Genomic DNA, 22,148 nt, shown 5'->3' with positions numbered 1-22,148 from the left:
GGACCTTGAGGGTCAACAGGTATGGGGAGGGCAAGCAGCGGGGGCTTCCCTGTGCCCCTGGGGGAGCTTAGCAAAAGTACCAAAAAGCGGACCCACCTGCTGACCCTGAAAAGCCACCACTAGGCTACAAAGGGGAGGCGGCAGATTTAACTGCTAAGACATTAACCTCCGGCTCAATCAAAAGGGACCGGTGGGTCCACTGTGCAACATCCCTACAGGGAAATACTAGACAGTCATCAAAAATAATGAACCAGCTTCAGGTGAGACGTGATAAGGTGTCCATGTTGTATGGCTGGCTAAAAAAATCAGGTTCTTAAAAAAGTGAGAGTAAGTATATACACGCCCCAAACTCTGCAAATCCACGTATATGAATGTGATGCCCAGGAAAGGCTCACACGGGCCCGTGAACTGGGACCCTCCACACGGAGGCGGAGTGGCAGGGGATGGGACCTTAATACTTCACAAAGAATTTTTATAGTGAGCACATATAAGCCATACGTTCCTTCTGGAATTAAAATTGTTAAAACATATATAAAACATAATGAAAAGATAAAGCCTGGTAAAAGCCTCTGGGAAGTGTTTTGTTTTGTTTTGTTTTTCCCCTGTCTTTGGTTTTTGACTTGTCTGTGACCTCCCGGTCCTGTGCCTCAGGGGACCTCAGAGTCGCCTGGAGCTCAGGGTGGAGCCGAGGGCCTGGCAGGTGACTTTCTCTGCTCCATGACTCAGTTCTCCCTGTCACACCCTTCCAAGGCAGCTGCCGGTGGCTGGAAATAGCAGCAGGGAGGGGCTCTGCTGAGGGAGAGGAGGGAGAAAAGCAGCTGTTACAGGGAGGCAAGTCAATGGAGGGAGAGGATGGTTTTCAATCACGATCAGACGTTTGAAAAGGAAAAGGGTCAAACAGGAGGGCAAGAGTAAGCCTTCCAGAGGGGTGGGTGGAGCCCCGTAGCGAGGTAACGGGATCACGGATCTGCACAGAGAAAGAGATACCGGGGTCCAACAAGCACCAGGCCCGGAGTAGATGCCCCTGGGGGCGGGGAGGAGTCATTCACTTCAAGGAAAGGGGCACTGGGCTGGGAAACTCCTGAGACCAAGGCGGGGGTAGGCCTGAATCCTGGTTCTACCCCTAACTCACGGTGTGACCTCCAGTGCCCCCCTGCTCCTCTCTTGCCCTCTGTTTTCCCATCTGTTAAATGGGCGCTTTGACCCCAAAGTCCTGAAGGGTCCCTCTTGTTCTGGCTTTCTGTGGGATAGAGAGAGCGTGGGTCGGAGAGCAGGCTCTGTGGTCAGAGACCTGGGTTTGAATCCTTCTGCACGCTTACAATTAACTTTAGAAGGCGCCATCACTTCAATTTCCCATCTACAAGAAGGGCGGACAACAGGACCTACTTTGGAGCGGGGGCCGGTGCCCTGAGCACACAGCAGGTGCTAAGAAACACTGTGATGCTGGCAGGGAGGGCGAGGGGCCTCCATGGGCCCAGACCCCCACGGTGTCGGGCACTCACCTCCTTGTCGATGAGCCGCAGTGGGTACTTGATGTCCGGGCTCTCGAGGGTGATGGCCGGGGTGGAGCGCTGGAACAGCTTCATGAGCAGGTTGTAGAGGAACCAGACCGGGGAGAGGACCACGTGGCCCAACTGAAATGACAGGGACAGACCCACGAGGTCAGTGCGGGCACGGGGAGGGGCCTGCCCCCTGCCCTTCCCGCAGACACACCAGTCGGTCCATACCTCCAGGCCTCTGCTCATGCTGTCCCCTCTGCGAGGAGCACCCTCTCCCCACCATCCTCACCCAGGGAATCCTAGCACCCATTCTGGTGCCGTCCGGGCAAAGTTATAAAACCCGGGCACATGAAACCTATCACCGCATTCCCAAGTCACTGGCAAAGCTCCATTTCCCGGAGGAACCGGGACGAAGAAAGCTACGTAACAGAGCATGTGTCCCTTTTCACTTTGGCTGCCAGGAAGCTCAGAGTAAAGTTCACAAGTAATTGTGCTTCATCTTGAGCACTGTGCATCTGTTCTCCCTCCCTCCTTCCCTTCCTTTAGTCAACTTCCCTGGTCCTATTTGGTGATGTTGAGCGCTAGCTCTATTTACACAGACACACCCCTGAGCCCCGAGTTCTGCCTTAAGGTGGGAGAGACAGCTGAGGCACTGAACTGGGCGCTGGGGAGCTCTGCTCCTTGTTGGCTGTGGGATCCTGGCTAAGTCCCTTCCCCTCTCTGAAATGAACCGGACCAGATGATCTGCAAGGTCCCCTGAAACACGGAGTCTACTGCTCAGCACCATGGTGAGCCCCACACGGGCGTTCATCTCAGGACAACCCTCGGTGGGTTGTCATCACCACCACTTTACAGATGAGCAAGCAGCTCAGAGAGGTGAAGCAACCTGCCCACAGTCACACAGCAGCGGGTGGGTGGGGAGCTGCAACATGAACCTGAGTCCACTCACTTCCCCAATCCCACTCAAACAGCGGGCCCGTGCTCACTCTCCTGCGTGACCTTGAGAGGCTCCTCCTTGCCAGCCCCCTGCCGCCCCATATCATATCTCAACCTCACAAAGACCCAAAGAGCTAGTTTAGATTTTTATTTATTTTTTAAAGTAGACTTCTTTTTAAGGATTTATTTATTTATGAGAGGGGGGTGGAGCACACGAGCACGGGGTGGGGCAGCAGAGGGAGAGGGAGAGTCCAAGCCGACTCTGTGCTGAGCACAGAGCCAGATGTGGGGCTTGATCCCACAACTCCGAGACCACGATCCGAGCCGAAACCAAGAGTCAGATGCTCAACCGACTGCGCCACCCAGGCGCCGGTGTTTAGATTTTTTTAAAAAAAGAAAACCCAAATCCCATGGCCAGATAGCTCACTGCTTCAGTTTACTTGGGGAGAACACCCTTGCAGAGGAAGACAACTGGTCACCTGTTCCTTCTAGCTGTTTTTGTCCTGGGGCAAATCACTTAGCCTCTCCGAGCTGTTTCTCCATCTGCGAAATGGGATCATTTCATCTGCCTCTAACCATGAGGAAAACAGTGAGGTCCATTCTCCAGGACAACTGGCCAAGACTCCTCAAAAATGTCAACAGCACAAAAAAACAAAGAAAGGTTGGAGAACTGGTCCCAATTAAAGGACGCTCTGGTGGAGTGAATGGTGGCCCAAAGATATATCCACCCAGATCCTGGGAATGTGACCTGACTTGGATAAAGGGTCTTTGTCAATGCAACCAAGCTAAGGATCTTGAGATGAGATCATCTGGGATTATTCTGGTGGGCCCTAATCCCCATGACAAGTGTCCTTATAAGAGAAAGAAGACTCAGAGGCCACATGAAGACAGAGACAAAGATGAGCGAGGTGGCCACGAGCCAAGGAAGTTACACATTGTTGACAGGAACCGGAAGCAGGAAGAGACAAGAAGAACCCTTCCCTAGACATTCAGAGAGGGTGGCCCTGCCAACACACTGATTTCAGACCTCTGGCCTCCAGAAGAGTGAGAGAATAACGTCTGCTGTTTTATGCAGTTTGTGGTGACTGTTACAGTCCTAGGAAACCAATACAGAGGCCAAAGAGACAGAGCACCAGAATGCAATACGTGGCTTTGGACTAAATTCTGCATCAGAAATAAAACAGCTATAAAGGGCAATGCTTTTTTTTTGTTTTTGTTTTTAAAGGAGAAACTATTTTTATTTATTATTATTATTTTTAAAGATTTTACTTATTTATTTCAGAGAGAGAGAGAATGAGAGATAGAGAGCACAAGAGGGAAGAGGGTCAGAGGGAGAAGCAGACTCCCCGCTGAGCAGGGAGCCCGATGCGGGACTCGATCCCGGGACTCCAGGATCCTGACCTGAGCCGAAGGCAGTCGCTCAACCAGCTGAGCCACCCAGGCGCCCAGGGCAGTGTTTTTTGTTTTTTTTTAAGATTTATTTATTATTTGAGAGAAAGAGACAGAGAGAGCGAGCACAAGCAGGGGAGGGGCACAGAGGGAGGGAGAGAATCTCAAGCAGACTCCCTGCTGAGCGCAAAGCCGGAAATGGGCTTGGATCTCACAACCAGGACCCGAGCTGAAATCAAGAGTCGGATGCTCATCCAACTGAGCCACCCAGGCACCCCTATAAAGGGCAATATTGAGACAATGGGTGAGATCTGAATTAAGACCCATGGATTAGATAAGAGCATTTCAGGGGCGCCTGGGGGGCTCAGTTGGTTAAGCGTCGGCCTTTGGCTCAGGTCATGATCCCAGGGTCCTGGGATTGGCCCTGCATCAGGCTCTCTGCCCAGCAGGGAGCCTGCTTCTCCCTCTGCCTGCTGCTCACTCGTGCGCTGTCTCTCTCTCTCTCTCTCGTCTCTCAAATAAATACATACAAATCTTAAAAAAAAAAAAAGGATAAGAGCATTGCATCAATGTTACTTTCCTGATTTGATCCCTGTCCTGTAATTAGGCAACAGAAAGGCCTTGTCCTTAGGGGGTAAAGGGGCATCGTACCTGTAACTTAAATAGTTAAAAAAATAAATAAAATATACACACACCCACAATAAAGCAAATATAGTAAATGTTAACACTGGGTCCATCTGGGCAAAAAGTATACAATGGTTCTTTCCACATTACTGCAACTTTACTGTAAGTTTGAAATTATTTCAAAATAAAAAGTGGGGGTGGGGTGGGAAGGAGCCCACACTGGTGGTTTGAACAGTAAGGCTGAGATCCAAAAGTCCACACAGAACACTGCTTCTCCGGAAAGCTGGCTCCCATTTTGTTCTCCAAGCATCACTAGCACACCTCCCTGACTTTAATTCTCTCAGCAAATGACCATGTGTTCTCCTTACCATCATTCTACAAGTTCCCCTTTTTTACTTGGTTGTCAGGAAGCTCAGAGCCAAGTTCTTTGCTTGCATGGAGGCCTCTCTGCTTCCTTTGTGGGCTTCTGGAGATGGCATATTCTGCAGAGCATGGGCCTGGAAGTGGCTGGGTGAGAGGACCCTCACCTCTCAAGGTCCGACCCACGGCTCCCCGGCTTCCTCGAAGCCTTGCCAGGATTCCCCAGTTTCTATCAACCCAGGGAGGGCGCTCTGGCTGAGTACCCGAGGCCCCCCCGAGCCTCAGTGCGTTCTCATCGGTAGAAGGTAGGTAAGAGCTACTGCTCTGCCCACCTCCTGGGACAGCCGGGGTATGAGCGGAGATGGGGGCACCCAGGTCACAGAGGAGTGTGGGTGCACACACAGGAGCTTTTTCCTGCCGTCCTCAATGGGCCTCCACCACCGGGGAGACGGAACACCCCGGTGAAGGAAGGGCAGAAGCACAAGATCCCATGGCAGGCCTGGCCCCTGCTCCCCAAACTGGCCCAGCGGCTTCAAGTTACCTTGTCGCAGCTGTGGTTTCAGGCCCTTTGTTGGGCTCAGAACAATATGCCTTCTCTTCCGGGCAGGGCCTCTAGGCTGGCTACAGCCTAGGCCCCACCCCACAGAGCCCCTGGTCTGTGACTAATGAGTCTGAAGGAAAGGCCCCTGGGAGCCAGCCAGGGCTCCCTTCTCCAACCCCACCCATCACAGCAGGGGCTGGGGCCACGTGGCAGGGGTCTCTGGCCACTGCCCATTTAACCAGCACCCACCGTATCCCAGGCACCACACAGCGTTTCGCCCATGCTGGGTCTCACTAAGGGGCCTGGCTGGCAGCCCTGAACCCAGGGGTCAGAAGGCCCAGGTCTGAAACCCCAGCTCAGGACCTCAGGAGAGAATCTCAGCCTCTCCAGGCCCCACCCTCCTCAACTGCAAGTGGACGGTCCCATCTAGGGCTGGGGAGGTGGGCGTGGGGGGGGGGCGGAGATGGAACAGGCCACACACAGAACAGGCCGGCAAACATTTCCAAGCTGGCAACGCTCGGCGAATGGGACGTGAGCAACCTGGGAGAACCCTCCTTTCGACCTCAGGCCAGAGGCTCCATGATTATCACCAGGTTACAGATAAGGAAACAGACGCAGGGAAGGCCAGTATCTTGCCCTAATCGCACCAAAGCCAATCCTCAGAGGACCACACTCACAGGGGATACTACTGTCCCCGTTTCTCAGTTAAGTGACTTGCCTGTGGTCCTGCAGCAAGTCAAGGGGTGGAGCCAGGACTCAACACCAGGCCTGTCTAGCTCTTCCTAGGCCACCTCCCAGGACAGGTGCCCTCTCTGTGACCCCGACCACAGAGCCCGAGGCCCAAATCCCACCTGTTCCACCACAGTCTGATACCCTGCCTCCCACAATGAGGCCCCAACTGCCAAGCCAACAGGGCACCCACCCCCTCCTCAAACACCCGTGACGGCTCCCCACTGCCTACACCAAGGCCCCTTACTGTAAGGCTACAACTCTGGCCAAAAGCCCTTCTTGCCTCAGGCCTTGGCATACTCTTCTTCCTGCCCCAAATGCCCTTTTTCTTCCCTCATCCAAACAGGAAACTCCTATTCATCCTTCAGAGCCCAGTTCAAATGTCAAATCTTCCTTGACTAGCCCCTCCCTAGTTAATCAGGCCCTCAGTGGACTTCCACAGCCCCTGCTCCCCTCTGCATGGTCTGTGGGGGTGAGGAGATTCTGCAGGCCCCTCCCAGAGAAGCCATATCCATTGGGAACACTGTTGAGGGAGAAAGTGAAGTTACAGGAAACCATTGTAGGGAGCCCTGGAGATGAACTGAAATGACAGTAAGAGCCAGCTGGAGTTGTGTTTGGTGCTCCCTGGAGTTTTATTTTCCCCAGTGCACAGCCAAGTTTAATAACATAAGACCCCCTGGCCTGCAGCTCGCTCCCTTGCATTTCCTTTATGACCCACCCACACCAGTGGGAGATGGGCCAACTGCATTCATTTGACAAATGAGGAAACTGAGGCTCAGGGAGGCCCAGGGTGAAATCTGGGCTTGGGTTCCCAATTTTCTGTCACTTATCTCTCACCTGCCCCAAGCCCACAAACACTGGCAGTGAAAACGATTCCTAAGTCAACAACTCTGAAGGCAAGTCCTGAATAAGGGCTGCAGCCCTAGCACAGACCTTCCAGGTGCCAGGTCCCAGCCTCGGGGACCCCGGATGCCAGCCTGGGCTCAAACAGCTGGGGCCAGTGCCCACATGTGGTCACAGCTGACAGGGAACAGCAGATCCCAGAGCAGAAGCCCCAGAAGGGTGGTGGCATCTGGGTGTCTCATCACCACGGCACCCCCAGCGCTCAGAGCAGAGACACTCAGTAAATATTTGTGGATAAATTTGTGAAGGGACAACAACAAGCCCCACCCCCGCCCCCACTCCAGGTCTTTCTCTGACTCTTTTTATTTTGTCTGGAAGTTTCAGAAACCAGGGCAGGAGGCCAGGTCCCTCCCGGACAGGCATGGGCCTACCAGCTTACCCTGTTGCTTTTAAAAACCCACAGCCCTCCACAGAGCACAGGCCCAGGCGGCTAGGATCCTAGCTTCGATCCTGTTAGGTACACCCACGTTCCAGAGGTATGGTAGGATCAGTGCCATGGCCGGAAGGAGCTGCCCACGGGGGCAGGTGATACAGGTCAGCCGCCTCCCTTCCAGTGCCCACTGCCAGGGACTGGGCTTTGCAGAGCACCGGACAGCCACCTTGCGCATAATTATTTCCCATAATCCAGAAGCCCGGAGACGGGAGCTATCACCACTCCCATTCCAGGCAAGAAAGCTGAGGCCCCGATGACAGACCTGGTCCAAGGGCCAGGATTTGAACCCCAGCATCTGGCTCGAGTCCACGCACTGAGTCACCGTACAACACTGCCCCTCTGTGCCCGTGGGCACCGTGCGGCCCCTGAGAGAGCAGAGGTGGACTTGGCATGCACAACATCCCTACCCGGGAGGCCGCTGTGGGCAGCTCGTCCTTCAGGCCAGAAACCCCCAGGAGCACACCTACCAGGGCTCACGCTGGATTCGGGGGACACAAGCCAGGGGACCCTGCCCCTGAGGAGCTCAAGCCAGCAGGGAAGCCAGACACAGTCAGGGGAAAGGGTACAGTGGCTTCATCTCCCAAAAATTGAAGGCTCTGCCAGATTCACAAGGGGCAGGGATGCCCTGTTCCCATAACTTGGGTTCCCGCAACTCTGCACCCGCCCCCCAGCCCTGCCCGCCGTGGGCAGAGTAAACAGGAGGCAGACGGCTGAGGCCAAGGCCCCACCCCAGCTCCTCCTCAGCCGAGCTGCTCATACACAGACACACACATGTACACACACATACGCACATACCCATGTCACCACAGCCATTGGAGCCATTGCGGGGGTGGGTCTGTGGTCCTGCAGCAAGTCAAGGGGCCTCCCAGGCCTTGACCTGATGCCCCCCAGGCCATGCTCTGCCCACCAGGGAACCCAGCACCTGCCTTTCCTCACCTCTGCTGACACAGAAGGGGCAGCCAGAGTCCCAGGATGTCTCCAGGGAGCCCCCAGCTCGCCCACCATTGCTGAGGGCCTGGGAAGCCCTGCTACCCTCCACGGGGCACCCTGCCCTGCTGCTCAGCCTGTGGAATTCCCTACACCGACCGTGGCATCCACTCTACCCGGGTTAGGTCTGTGTGGGCAGACTGAGCCCTCCCAGGTGGCAGCTCCGTGTGCTGAGCCTTACCTGCCTGTCGCCCACCAGCTGTCCTGCTGCAATCTGAGTGTCCACCCCCCTCCTGGTCCGCTTCTCAGGAAGTGGAAGGAAGTGGAGGAGGGGGTGGAGGAAGTTCTGCAGAGGGGGGCTCCTGGCTTGGAACTGTGGGGGAGGGGAACTCGGGAGGAGGGGCAGGTGCACAGCAACGCTGCTCTCAGCAGGGGAGACACAGCCCTGCTTTCCTGGGGCCAGGGATGAGGGCCACAGACGAGGCACATCGGGGCGTGGGGAGGGGGGCGAGGACAGTGGCAAGTCTGGGACTCTACCTGTGATGTCAGCCTGTCAGGGCCCACTGAGCACTCACGGCTGTGCTGGGGGCAGGGAAGCCACAGTCCTGGATGGCGGGCCAATCCCCCAGTGTTCCCCCCGGGTGGCTGACAGACTCAAGTGCCACCCCTTCAGCTGGGGCCCCCTGGAGTATGGGAGGAGGCCTCCTGCAGAGCCTGCACATCCCCGATAAGACGTCTGGGGCCCAGAGCCCGAGCCAGCCTCCCGCAGACCCTGTGGAGACTGTGTGCCAGGAGGCCTAGCTCGGGTCTGCTGTGGGTATTTCGGGCTAAGTGGGGATCCCAGCACGGCACACACAAGGAAGGGGCAATTCCTGCCCAGCCACCGGGGGGGAACGCTGGGCAACTGGCCTACCATCTGGGACTGTGGCCCCCCTGCCCCCAGCACAGCTGCGGGTCCTCAGTGGGCCCCTTGGACCGAGGAGGCCGTGGAGTTGGTGAGTCTCCTGACTTCCAGACAGGGCTCTGCCCCTCACAGGGGGGTTGCCAGAGGGCCTTGGCTCTTCAGCAAAAACGTATGGAGCGGCCACACGCTGGGGACGCACTGACAAATCCTACCAACACCAGCTAGAAGGTGAGAAGCGTTGGAAAACAGAGCGGGGGGGGGGGGGGGTCGGGGGGTTGAGTAATGGAGGAGGAGGGTCAGGACGTTACTCTGAAGCTGAGTAATGCCCACAGGTTCGCCCTGGGCAAGGCTGCTCCTTGGTCTGAATGTCCCCCAGAGTCCTGGGCTGGGACACAACTTCATGAGCAAGTACCCAGGCCAAGAAGCCTTTTGCCTCACCGTGAGGAGGAGCCTCACAGAGCCAGAGGGAGGAAGCAGGCACCCTCCAAGTCCCAGGCACCTGGGGTGGCGATGGCAGTGGAGGCAAGTGGCTCTGGGCCTAGTCCTCAGTGCCAGGCCTGTGGCCTGCTCCCTGCGCCCAAGCCAGCACCAGGGACCAGAGTACGTCTAAGGGCATGGGAGGCTGCCCTCTGGCTACAGCCTTCACACGCAGCACAGGGCCCCAGCCCGGCCATTGTGGCTTTTGAGAAATCCAAGAGCAGAGGCAGGTGGGGTGGAGGCCCTGGGCCGACCCAAAAGTGGCAGCATGATGGTGGACTTCGGAGCCCACAAGTTCAGGCCCTGCCAGGCACAGGCAGGTGGCCAAGTGTGAGGTGCATTTCTTCATCTCTGAAACGGGGCTCACAAGTCTGTCAGCTTCTAGCATTCACGGGAGAGCCGGAGCCAAGCCTGGCTGCGCCCCAGGGCCCCTCCCAGCAGGAGACAAGACTGCAGCGCGGTCACTGTGGCCCAGAGAAGCCACAAACGCTGCCACCTGACCACAGTACACACATACTCCACTCCCACATTCACGTGCTCTCGGATGCTCTCACACACATTCACTCCTACCTGCTCACTCGCTCAGTCTCAGCCTCACACCTCCACACTCACACTGCCCACCACCCCCACTTCGTAGATTCACACTCAGCCACACATCTGCACTCTCAAACTCACGCACATTCACTCACACTTCACACCCAGTCACTTCACATATTCAGCCGTGTATTTGCAATCACAAACTCGTGTGCATTCACACTCACACGCCCTCTCGTGCACACTCACACTTCACATTACACCTAGTCGTGTCATTTATTCACGCTCAGACACACACGTGCGCTCTCAAACTCCTGCACATCCACACTCGCTCACCAGCACACTCGGTCACACTCCAACTTTCCCCGCCACACCCTCTCCCACCCTCACTCGCGCGGCTCACGGAGGCACCCGCTCCTCCCTCCACTGGGCGGGACCGGGCGGGATGTGAGGGGCGGGGGGGGGAATGCGGGCGGGCGGGGCGCCCCCGTGCCCATCAGCCGGGTGCCCGCCCGCCCCCGGGGCCCGCCGCCCGCACGCCCCCCGGGCAGGAGGGCTAGGTCCCGGCGACTGAGGGCCGGGGCGTGAGCCGCGGCTCCCGCGGGCCACGCGCGGAGCCGGGCGGGCCGGGTGGGGTCCCCGCGGCCCCCGTCCCCGCGGCCCCCCGCACCCCCCCCCGCGCCCCTCCCCGCCTACCGTGCTCAGCTGGGCCCCCATGGTGGCGCCGCACGGTGCTCGCTCCGCCGCAGCCGAGACAGTCCGGCCGCCGCGCCCAGGCCCCGCCCCTGGGCCGCGTCACCCTCGGGGGAGGGGCGGGGCCGAGTGGGCCCAGGCGGCCCCGCCCCGCACGCCGCCGCGGGGAAGGGGCGACGGGAGACCCCGCGCACGGCACGTGGCCCGCTGCAGCGGCGGGCGGCGGTGGGGTCGCCACGCGAGCGCGCGGCCGGCATGGCCCGCGGGGCCGCCTGGGGTGGGACGTTGGCTGGTCCTGGGTCCCGTTTGTCAGCAGAATAGGGGGAAGATGGCGCCCCCCCTCGATGGGATCCGGAACATAAAATCCGGAAACCACCAGGCCACGCCTGGCCTAAACTCTGACGGAGGCACCTAGCGCGGTGCTGGGCCCCGGGTCCTGACACTGCTTAGCTCCGTTCCCCTCCAGGCCTTTGAACTCGCGGTTCCCTCTCTCCGGGACACTGTCCCCAACTGCCTCAGAGCCAGCCCCGGCTTACTGTTTGGCTGCAGGTCAAACGTTCCCTCCTCAACAAAGCCTGCCCCGCCCCTGTGGTCTTCCTAGCACTTGGCCTGGAGCTGAAGTCGTCCCACTGGGTTCCCTGGGGGCGGGGGGAGTGGTCTGCCCCCAGGCCCACCGCATCCCAGCGGACTGTGGGCTCCCTGAGGGCAAGACTTTTTTTTTTTTTTTTTAAGAATTATTTATTAGAGGGGCGCCTGGGTGGCTCAGATGGTTGAGCGTCTGCCTTCGGCTCAGGTCGTGATCCCAGGGTCCTGGAATCGAGCCCCGCATCGGGCTCCCTGCTTGGCGGGGAGCCTGCTTCTCCCTCTCCCTCTACTGTTCCCCCTGCTTGTGCTCTCTCCCTCTCTCTATCAAATAAATAAATAAAATCTTTAAAAAAAATTATTTATTAGAGAGAGAGGCAGAGGGAGAGAATCCTCAAGCAGATCCCCCACCCACGCTGAGCGCATAGCCTGATGGGGTGCAATCCCAGGACCCTGAGATCATGACCTGAGCCAAAATCCAGAGTCCCATGCTTAACCCACTGAGCCATCAACAGGCCCCCCAACTCTGCTTTGAAGTCCCCTGCATGCCTGGAGGCTAGGGTATAGTGGTTGCTCAATAAATACTTGTTGAATGAGCGAATTTAACAGTACCGCCTCTGTGTAAGCCCATGCTGGGTCCAGGAAGGCTCTGTGGCCTTCGTCTCAGGAATGGTCTTGGACCCAGATGTGAACTCCTGGTAGTCTGACTGCTTAGGCTGCCAGGCGTCGTGTCCCTGCATTGTGATGCTGACCAGGCAGGGAACTGGGCCTTCCAGGCAGAAGGAGCTGGGCAGAACCTGGAGGTAGAAACAAGGTGGAGAGACACAGCGTTGCAAAAAGACCCTAGGCCTGTTGCTTTCCAGGGGACACCAATACAGCTGGAGCTGGCGGCACAATGGGATGATGTGAAGTCAGGATGAGGCAGTATGGGGACCTGGGTAGGGGGGACTGGGATGTGGGGAGCCCTGGAGGATTTAGGCATGTGAGGGAGTAAATGGCTGGTTTTAAAAGGCAACAGGGGACAGCGTAGAGGGAGGAACAGAGAAAGGGATCTACTACCATAGAATATAAGGGTAAATGTGACAGCAGATCAGTTAGGTATGATTTCAGTTTTATTGATCACAATTTTTTTCTTTTTCTTTCTCTCTCTCTTTTTTTTTTTTTTAGTAATCTATGCCCAACACGGAGCTTAATCAAACTCAGGACCCCGAATTCAAGAGTTGCATATTCCATGGACTGAGCCAGCCAGGTGCCCCTACTGATCACAATTTTGGTATTACAAAGGAAGTAATGAAATCAGAAAGTTCAGGGTGTGCAACCAGTAACTTCCCACGAGTAGGTGCTTCTTTGGACAAGCACCCTTGTCCACAACGCCTTCCGCTGAGGCCCAGGAGCAGATCACCCCTGACCTCATCTGCCACAGTCATTTCTGGTTTTCTTCATGTTCTTTAATGATGATGATGATCACAAATGTGGACATGTGATGTTGGCGTTTGTTCTTGTGAAATTTGGAGGTGACTAACTTGGCTTTCTCCTTTTGATCATCCATCCTCACAAGCCTTGAAGAATTCCCATATAGGGCTTTTCCTCGAAACATTCATCCCTTAAATGGCATTAAATATACAAACAAAACTTAAATAACATTTAGACAAAGGCTATAAATGCTAGTCCAGCAAACAATCCTACAAAATCGGAATTAAGATGAAATCTGTTTTTCTGTCTTGTATTATTATTTAAATTATTAGATGCATTTGTAGACTCAAAAAGGAAATGGCTTTCCTCCTAAAGTTATCACGTTATTACTGCCTCTCATAAGATTATGTTAATTATCCACTTTCTCTTTGAACCTCTTCATTTTTTCTGCATATAAAATTAACATTGTTCATAATCAACATAAATTGTTGAAGCATTTTGCTCTCTCTGTAATAAATCCTGTCTGTGTTCACACCTCAACCCACTAACACACCTCAGTATGTAAAGCACAAAAGGAGATTTCACTCCTAGTTACTTCTGGAAGCTTCCCTAGAAAGTGACCCACCTGCCAGGCCTGGCCTCACACGGGTGTTGGTTCCTGCTTGCTTGTGAGACCACATTCCATGGCTACACATGAACTTGGAGAGGCCAAACCTGGCACACAAGTGGACAAAAATTGAAGCTGAAGCCAAAACTGGGGGCAGATTTTGTCTGCTTGAGGCTCGCATGTGGTCAGGACATTTGCTATGAGCTCTGGATGGTGCCAACTCCAGCATCCCCAGAGACCCCTTGCAGCCACACCATCCAGCTGGCTCGGACCCCAGGCCCGGCAATCCCGTCCTCTGGCTGCCCCCATCCCTGAAAAGGGATGGGTCCAGGTGCATTTATTTTGCCCAGTTATTGGTCTGGGCCTCAACTCCCAACAGAGTTCCTTCCTGGGGTTTGGATCTGCTTACAATGGCCGAGAGAGACCCTAGGCCTGTTGCTTTCCAGGGGACACCGTTACAATTCCTGTCCCCTTTTCTCTGAGCTTCCCTCTTCTCCTTCCTGTCTGATCCTGCATGCATCTTGGGAGGTGGGATGTCTATTCAGGGGTGGTAGGGAATGCAGGTTTAGGGAGTTGTGGCTCTGTTTCTTTGGAGAGAGAGGGATAGATTCCTACCCAGACTCCAAGGGAGTAGCTTACGCCTGCAGGTCTATAGGGTGGCCATAGTGTTGGGGAGTATGTGGGGCTCTGAGAAAAGAGCTGGGATGACATTGATTAGGTGGCCCTCTCCTGCTCTTCAGACTCAAACCAAGAGGGTAGGTTTCACTGCCATTCATTGTGTGACAGGCTCAGGCCTTCCCCTTTCAGGGTACCCCTCTGAGAAAGGATGGCTGTGGGTGTTGGGGAGGGCACAGTGTCTTCAAGACCACTTCTACTTCTGATATTTTATTTCTGGGTGCCCTCAGACTTGGAAAAATACCCAATGTTCAGAGAAATTGCAAGAAGAGTACCACGAGGGACACCTGGGGGGCTCAGTCAGTTAAGCGTCCGACTCTTCATTTTGGCTCAGGTCATGATCTCGGGGTCATGGGATGGAGCCCTCCGTCAGGCTCTATGCTCTGTAGGGAGTCTGCCTGAGGTTCTCTGTCTCCCTCTCCCTCTGCCCCTACCCCTGCTCATGCTCTCTAAACACACACACACACACACACACACACACACACACACACACACACACACAAATAAAATCTTTACAAAAAAAGAATAGTACGATGAACGATCAGATTCACCAATGGTTATCATTTGACCTCTCTCTCCCCCTTCCTTCCTGTTTTCTCTTGCTGCACCTTGGAGAGTTAGGTGCAGATATGGGACCCTTCACCTCTAAACACTTCACATTTCTCCTAAGAACAAGGCCATTCTTTTATATACCACAGTTAAATGATCAAATTCAGGAACTTTCACATCGACAGGACACCGTGACCTAGTCTCCAGTCCACATTCCACTTGCCCCAGCTGCCCCTATAATGTCCTTTCCAGCTATTATTTTTTCTGGCTCAGGCTCTAAGCCCAGGTTAAGTGTGGCATTCACTTGGCAGATCTCTTTAGTCTCCTTTGGATCAGAGAGCAGGTGATGGACGGCTCGCCTGGTGTTGGCTGCCACGTCCACCTACAATAAGGTACCTTGATACTATCTGAAGGTCCTCATCCCCCACATTGGTTTTCACATTTGCGGTTGCTCCTTGCCTGAATCAATTATCATTATGGTGGTTTAACTGGTTTACTAGTTGCTTTGGGGAAAGAAAAAAAAAAAAAAAAGACCTTTGTCCTAATCATTCCTCAAGGTCCTTCAGGAAGCCAAAGAACAGAAACTCCCCACAGGCCTCTTTGCCTTCTGGGCATGAGCTGTCAGCTGAGAATCCCCTACTCTACTCAGGTGTTTGATCCTGGGGAGAGGCTGAGAGACCGGGTGGGGAAACCATTAGTTTCATTTCATAGAGGAGGAAACTGAGGCCCAGAATGAGGACAGAAGTGGGCAGCCGTGGAACAGCTCCTCCCAAGGAGTCTCTGGGTTCCAACACCTTCCATGGACCAGGGTAGGGGTTTGGAAAGGAGGCTTTCAGGCAGACTGCAGGGCAGAGTTTCAGGGTCCAGGTTGGGGCTCTCTGACCCCCTGACAGTGCCCCTGGTCCCTGTGACCTGTGTACGGCCTAGGTTGCCAGATTTAGCAAATAAATATATAGGATGCCCGATTAAATGTGAATTTCAGCTAAACAATGAATACTTCTTTAGTAGAAGTCTGTCCCAAATAAAGCACTTAAAACACACTTATACTAAAAATTACACTAAAACCTCATGATGTCTGGGATGTTTGAACTGACACAGGGGTTGCCAATTAAGATATAGGACACCCAGGTCATTTTCAAGTTCAGGGAAACAATAATTTTTAAACTCAGCTGTAGGGAATGAAAACACGTGTGGCAGGTGTTGTCAGACGCAAGAAGTGAGGCAGGTGAAGTTGGGGCCTTGAATGCCGGGAGCATTGCCCTTCTGAGAGTAGATGACAGCCCTGGGAGGAAGGGACTGAAGCTCGGAGAGCCATGGCCAGACAGTTCTAGAAATCTCCCTCTGGGGGCACCTGGCTGGCTTAGTTGGTAGAGCATACAATTCTTGACCTCAGGGTCGTGAGTTCAAGCCCTATGTTGGGCTTAGAGCTTACTTAAAGATAAAAAAAGAAAGAAAAGAAAGAAGGAAGGAAGAAAGAAAAAGAAGCAAGCAAGCAAGCAAGCAAGCTCCCTCTGGCTATGGGGTGGCGGGGAGTGTGGGCAGAGGTGAGGAAGGCTAAAGGTCAAGGAGCAATCTGGGCACAGCTGCAGGGCCCAGTGACATGTCAGGAGGTTCAGGCCAATGGTCAGGGGATGAAAAGAACATTCAGGAGGCAGGACCTATGGGGCCTGAGGCCCACCAGCTCAAGAAGGTGGGCAGGAGGCTTCTGGCCTGGCATGGGAGTTTGGGGGGCTGTGGGAGGGGGCAGGGAAGGCCTGATAGGCAATGGGGTCCATCATCTGTAGTTCAGAAGGGGCCGGGCCCCAGAAGGAGAGTGTGGCCCTGGGGCAGGGAAGGAGGGACACGGGGCTAGGGTGGGGTGGGGGCTGTGCAGCCCTGTCCTGGGAGGCATCTTCGCCCACATTACTTCCTCCAGCTCGTTTCTGCCCTATGAGGAACTAGCTGGACTGCAGGGTCCTGGAAAAGGGCAGGGGTGGAGCCCAAACCTGCCAGACCACCTGTCTACCCCCACCCCTCGCTGAGTGTCTGGAGAGGCCCTGAAATGATTTGTTGGGAGCTGATGTATTAATCTCCTTAGGCATTTGCAATTTGAAGAGAGAACCTGTGGGGGCTTTGGAGCAGTGGCAGTAGCAACTGGGACTGGGGTGGCTTCCCACCCAGAGACTGAAGTGTTAACTGGTAGAATCTAGGCACCTGCTCGGGTGCTTCGATGGGGAGGGGGCACCTGGACAGGCAGTCAGCTCCAGGGTCACCAGGCCTGTTCTGGAAGCCAAGCAGTCTGCTCTGGCACAATCTTCATGTGGGCAACAGGGAGAATGATGATGATACAGGAACTGGTGTGGTGCACCCTCTATGTGGTAAGCGCGTGAGGAGTATTTGAAGACAGCCCCAGCCTGGGGGGCCCAAAACCCACGCAGCCAGTGGAATGCGGTGGTCCGAGGAGCCAGCTGAGCTTGACAGCAAGTCATCCCTTACCCAGGGCACCACATCCCCACCTTATAGAGGAGAGACATGGCTCAGAGAGGGAAGAACCTTGTCGGAAATCACATGTCACGCAGCTAAAGGGGGTTTGGGCTGCAGTTTGAACCCAGGTCTATTTGCTTCTGAAACTCAGCTCTCCCCATGCCCGCCTGGCCCTGGAATTAGGCATCTATTTTTTCCTCTTCCTTGGTGGCCTGGGCTGCCTTATGATGAATGGCAGGGACTGAGTCCGGGGTGGGGGACTCTGTGTCACTCCCCCTAAAATACTGCTTTCTCTAGACCAGAGATTCTCAAATCTTGGCTCTTGCCATGTGACCTGGGCAAATCACTCCCCTCTCTGGGCCTATTTCCTTGCCTATAAAATACAGGATCCTCTAGAACCTAGGTAGAATCTTGACGGAACAAAGTTTGCAAACTGCTGGCCGAGGATGGCATCCAGCCCACGGAAGAATCTGTTCTGGGTTTGGGCTTCATTTGAGTGAATTGCCAACTTAGGATTTCTGGCTTCTTGTGACAAATCCAAGGCTCTCATTGGACCAGCTCCTCGTCTGGGGGCCCTTCAGTTCCTGGATTTGCAACCTCTGGTGAAGCTGATCCTAAAATTCTCCCGAAGTGCCCACACAGGTTATAATTCTCACGCACTTTGCTCCCTGGGAAGCAGGAGACAAGGGGTCTAGGCTTGGCTCTGCCCCAAGCTTGGCTCTGTCTGAGCTTAGGCCAACCACCATTCCTCTCTGGGCCACATCTGTACACAGGGATGATCAACACATCTCTCAGAAGGCTATGTTGGGGATTAAACGGAGATGGCAGTATAAACCTGCGTTACAAAGCTGGATCTGCGGACAGGTGGAAATTAGACCTAGGAGCATGATCACCTGTGTGTCTGTGGTATGCCAAGAGCCAGGCTGGGGACTAAGAGATGAATGTGGTTCAGTCTCCAGAGACGCACAGAAGCAACGAGCTGAAAACAGTGGGGAGGAACCCCAGGTCAAGGCCTTTCACTTGTGGGTGAAATCAAGGAAGACCCACGAAGGAGATGACATCTGGGCTGCCACCACCGGATTCACTTATTCATTCCTCCTAGCTTTATCAAGCACCTACTGTGTTCCAGGCATCATTCTAGGCGCTGGGGGTCCAGCAGTGTGCAAGACAAAAATGCCTTTGAAGAGCTGACATTCTAGTGGGGGAAAACAGAATAAACCAGAAACAATGAAAAAAAAAATAGACCTATTATGTCAGGTGGAAAAGGAAAGCAGAGCAGGGCCAGGAAACAGGTAGCAGTGGGTGTAGCTGTCTTATGCAGGGGTCAAGGAGGTCTTCCTGAGGTGATGACATTGAAGCAGAGACCCCAAGGAAGTCAGCAAGCAAGCCCTGTGGATAACTGGGGAAAGAGTATTCCAGGCAGTGAGAACAGCCAGTCCGAAGGCCCTGGGGCAGGAGTAGGTGTGGCTTCTTTAAGAAGCAGCAACAATGGTGGTTTATTCCATTTCTGTGATGCTAGCTAGCTTCGATCATTTGGCTCAGCCATGTCTGCCAGGCTTTTCCCTGTAAAGTCTCTTTCTGTCTTTGTATTGAATAAGTCTTCTATAGCTGGAGCGCCTGGGTGGCTCAGTGGGTTAAGCGTCACCTTCAGGATCAAGACCCGCACTGGACTCCCTGCTCAGTGGAGAGTTTCCTTCTCCCTCTCCCTCTGCTGCTCCCCCTGCTTGTGCTCACTCGCTCTGCCTCTCTCTTTCACGTAAATAAATAAAAAATCTTAAAATAAGTCATCTATGGGATGATCCTTTGAGACTCATTACCCGATTTGACTTAATCCTCATAGCAGCCCTATGGCAGTTTTAAAACATGTCTGTAAATTCTTTGACATCCTACTCATTGAGAAAGGGGTCTGGGTCCCCTCCCCTTGAATCTGGGTCCTGGGATTTCTTGACCAAAAGAATATGGCAGAAGTGACACTCTACCATTGGCAGAGGGATTGGGGGGGGGCATGGAAGGCCGTAAGAAATTGGTGGCGTCTCTTGAGATGCTTTCCCTTGAAATCCAGCCACCATGCTGTGAGGAAACCCTAGCAACCCATAGAGAAGCCCCTGTGGAGAGGAAGCGAGGCCTCCAACCCTCTGCTCAGCTGACCTCCCAGCCATGGCCAACGTCCCAGCCATGTGAGTACGCCATCTTAGAAGCAGGTCCTCTAGCCCCGCAGCCGATTGGAACTGAGCCGCCCCCCTGCCAGCTCCGTTCTGATTTCACATATGTGAGCAAGTGAGAAATCTGTTGTTGTTTTATACCACTACGTTTTAGAGGGGTTGGTTACACAGTAAGAGTTCACTGGGTCTCAGAAGGTGTAGGACCCAGAGCGTTCCCGATTGAAAACCTGGTGTTATTGGGGGTCTTCCTGGCTGCCGGGTGCTGTTGTAACTCAGCCCCCACGTTAAGCCAGTTGGGGAAACTGAGGTCCTGCGCTATTCAGCAACACATCAAAGGTAACACAGCTAGAAAATGCTGGCTGGCTTCAGAGTCCTTGTTCTTAGCGCACGTGATGTGCCACCACCTGAGCGGAATCCCGATTCAAACCAGCTAAGCAAGAAGGAATTTACTAAAGGCCCCTTGGTGCCCTTTGGTGAGCAGCTCACCAAATCAAAGGAGGGGCAGCCTGCGGAAAGGCTGGGGAGGACCAAGGCCAGGGCTTCGCTCCTGCACATCTTTGCCTCTCTCCCTTCTGGGGAGCCTCACCTCTCCAGTCCTGATGGGCCACTTCCCACACTCACGTGCCTCCAGCACCCGCGCAGGGCGGGTTTGAAGAAAGAAATCCTAGGGAAGGACCCTGATTGGGTCCGTTTTTTCATATGTCCATCTTTGGGAAACGGCACTCTCTGATTGGCTCAATTTGGGTCAGGTGCCTCCGCTTAGCCAATCATTCCAATGAGGGAGGCGGAGTCAAGTGGGGGTGGGAGGGGGTCGGTACCTCCCACTGGAATCACTGGGCTGTTAGAGGTACTCACAGGAGGGTCCCCAGGAGAAGGGGTCAGTCAGCATGCCTGTGACCACAGGGCAGTTGAAGCGAGCTGGCTGCCACCCGGCAGGGGTCACCGCTGGGTCCTAGAGCTGGAAAAGGCTCCATTCCTGACTTGCTGTGTGTGACCTGGGCAAGGAGAGGATGGGAAGGGGCTCCGAGGACCTCAGGAGGGTGTGGGATTTGATGTACAAGAAGGAGAAGGGAGCCGCTGGGCGCCAGGCACCAGGCGCTTTGCCTTTGTGGGGAGATAGGATCAGAGATCTTGATCTGGGCTCCGCTTTCTCTGTTTTCCGCTGTATTTTCCTCCTTCCTTTTCCGTGTGCTCGCTGCCCCTGGGGAAGGGCTAGGCAGAGCAGAAGCCCGCCGCCTGTCTAGAGCAGGAAGAGGACTTCCAGCACGGGCAAGAGCTCCTTGAGAATGCACAGAGGAATCAAGGCTCCCAGAGAGGCGGACCCACGGCTGTGTCAAGTGGCAGGGGGCTAAAGGAGGTGTGGAGATCCTGGAGCCAAGGGGCCTTCCCCACCCCACCCCACCCCCCGCACCCCTACTGGCCCATGGGATGCCTTGTGTGAGTTAGAGGCGCCCCCTCCAGGAGATGCCCCTGCTCCGCCCCGCGCTGGGATCCAGGGCTTGGTGGGCGCCCAGGCTGGGGGTCAAACTGGGTTTCCACTCCGCCTTTTGCTTGGTTCTTGCACGACAGGCTGAGATGTTTCTAACTGCGTCTGTTTCCTCTGTGGGTCACACTGCCAGAGACCAGACCCAGGTAGTCTCCCCTGGGCCCTGTAGGAATAGGAGGCAGCAGGGAGCTGCTCAATTTCGGCCAGCCTGCGCTGATTCCTGAAGACAGGTGCCCCGGCGAAAACCTGTGGCCCTGCCCCACCCAGGCCCCCACCCGAAACTCCCGAGACTCTAGAGCTGAGCTTGTGTTTCCCGCCAGCTTTGTGTTAGACGCTAAAACTGCTAGAAAACAGAAATCAGTGTTTCTTGTACAACTGTGCATGGTGTGAGCTTCATATCCAGTGCACACCAGTGACCTCACTTTATTCTCATATCAACCGATGAGACAGGAAAGCCCATCTTAGTCTCACAGATGGGGACCCTGAGACAGACTCAGAGAGGTCCTGGAACTGCCTGGAGTCACACGGCCCCACGGCACCCACTCACTAATGCGATCGCTCAGTCTCTACTTCCGTCCTCTCCCTCTTTCACTCGTTTGGACAATTTTATTGAGTGTCAGTTATGCCCCTCACCCCCTGTGAGATCTGAGGGTACACTGCGGGGAGCAGGCCAGACAGGGAACAGCCCAGGACACCCCCCCCCCCCACCCCGGGGAGCTGAAAAGCTTCCTGTTGACTAGCCATGTGATCTGTTACTTGGCCTCTCTGAGGCTCAGTTTCCTCATCTGTAAAATGGAGACAATATGGGGTGCACCTAAGGGAGTTCTTGGAAAGATCTGATCAATCAGCTATACTCTGGGAGGAAGCTTCTGGGCACCGCCACACTTGAGTGGGAGTTCTGCTGACCTCCTTGAATGTGGGGCATCTACATAAGTTATTTGGAATTCTCCCGCCTGGGAGATTTGTCCCCCTCCCCTGTTCATTTATGTAGTCAATCATTTATTTATTTCAATATGGACTCATGGCTATATTTTTAAAGAGATTTTCCTACTTTGGGTTATCATTCAATTCTCTCCTTTCTTTTACTCAGATTGTCTTTGGCCATCAGTAACTTTTTGTTGGCCCATGTCCCTTTAGCACACAGCATATGTATGTTTATTTTTTTAAAAAAGATTTTATTTATTTATTTGCTAGAGAGAGTAAGAGTACAAGCAGGGGGAGTGGCAGGCAGAGGGAGAGGAAGAAGCAGGCTCCCCACTGAG

At 54.5% G+C, this 22,148-nt stretch overlaps 1 protein-coding gene and 1 long non-coding RNA gene across 3 annotated transcripts in view; one reads left to right on the top strand and one right to left on the bottom strand.

Moving 5' to 3' along the window:
* CYB5R3 (cytochrome b5 reductase 3) overlaps positions 1-11,097 on the bottom strand; it is a 28,655-nt gene extending 17,558 nt beyond the window's left edge. The window contains exons 1-2 of one of the 2 annotated variants that reach the window (XM_025881514.2): positions 10,953-11,097; positions 1,503-1,634 (exon numbers count right to left, since the gene is read on the bottom strand). In XM_025881514.2, the coding sequence (XP_025737299.1) occupies positions 1,503-1,634; positions 10,953-10,973 (153 nt within the window). In that variant the 5' untranslated portion in view covers positions 10,974-11,097. Of the gene's footprint in view, positions 1-1,502; positions 1,635-8,582; positions 8,605-10,952 lie in introns of those variants that run through there. The other variant, XM_025881515.2, reaches the window with a different exon arrangement.
* LOC112831601 (uncharacterized) lies at positions 8,879-13,484 on the top strand. The gene is made up of 2 exons (XR_003210191.2): positions 8,879-9,473; positions 12,699-13,484. It is a non-coding gene; the product is annotated as an uncharacterized lncRNA (long non-coding RNA).
* Positions 13,485-22,148: the final 8,664 nt, after the last annotated feature.

The sequence above is a fragment of the Callorhinus ursinus genome, unplaced genomic scaffold (genome assembly GCF_003265705.2).
Source record: "Callorhinus ursinus isolate GAN/ISIS: 27379988/994484 unplaced genomic scaffold, GSC_fseal_2.0 scaffold48, whole genome shotgun sequence".
NCBI classification, from domain to species: domain Eukaryota; kingdom Metazoa; phylum Chordata; class Mammalia; order Carnivora; family Otariidae; genus Callorhinus; species Callorhinus ursinus.
The sequence above is the reverse complement of the archived record's forward strand: the minus strand, read 5'-3'. Positions and strand labels throughout refer to the sequence as shown.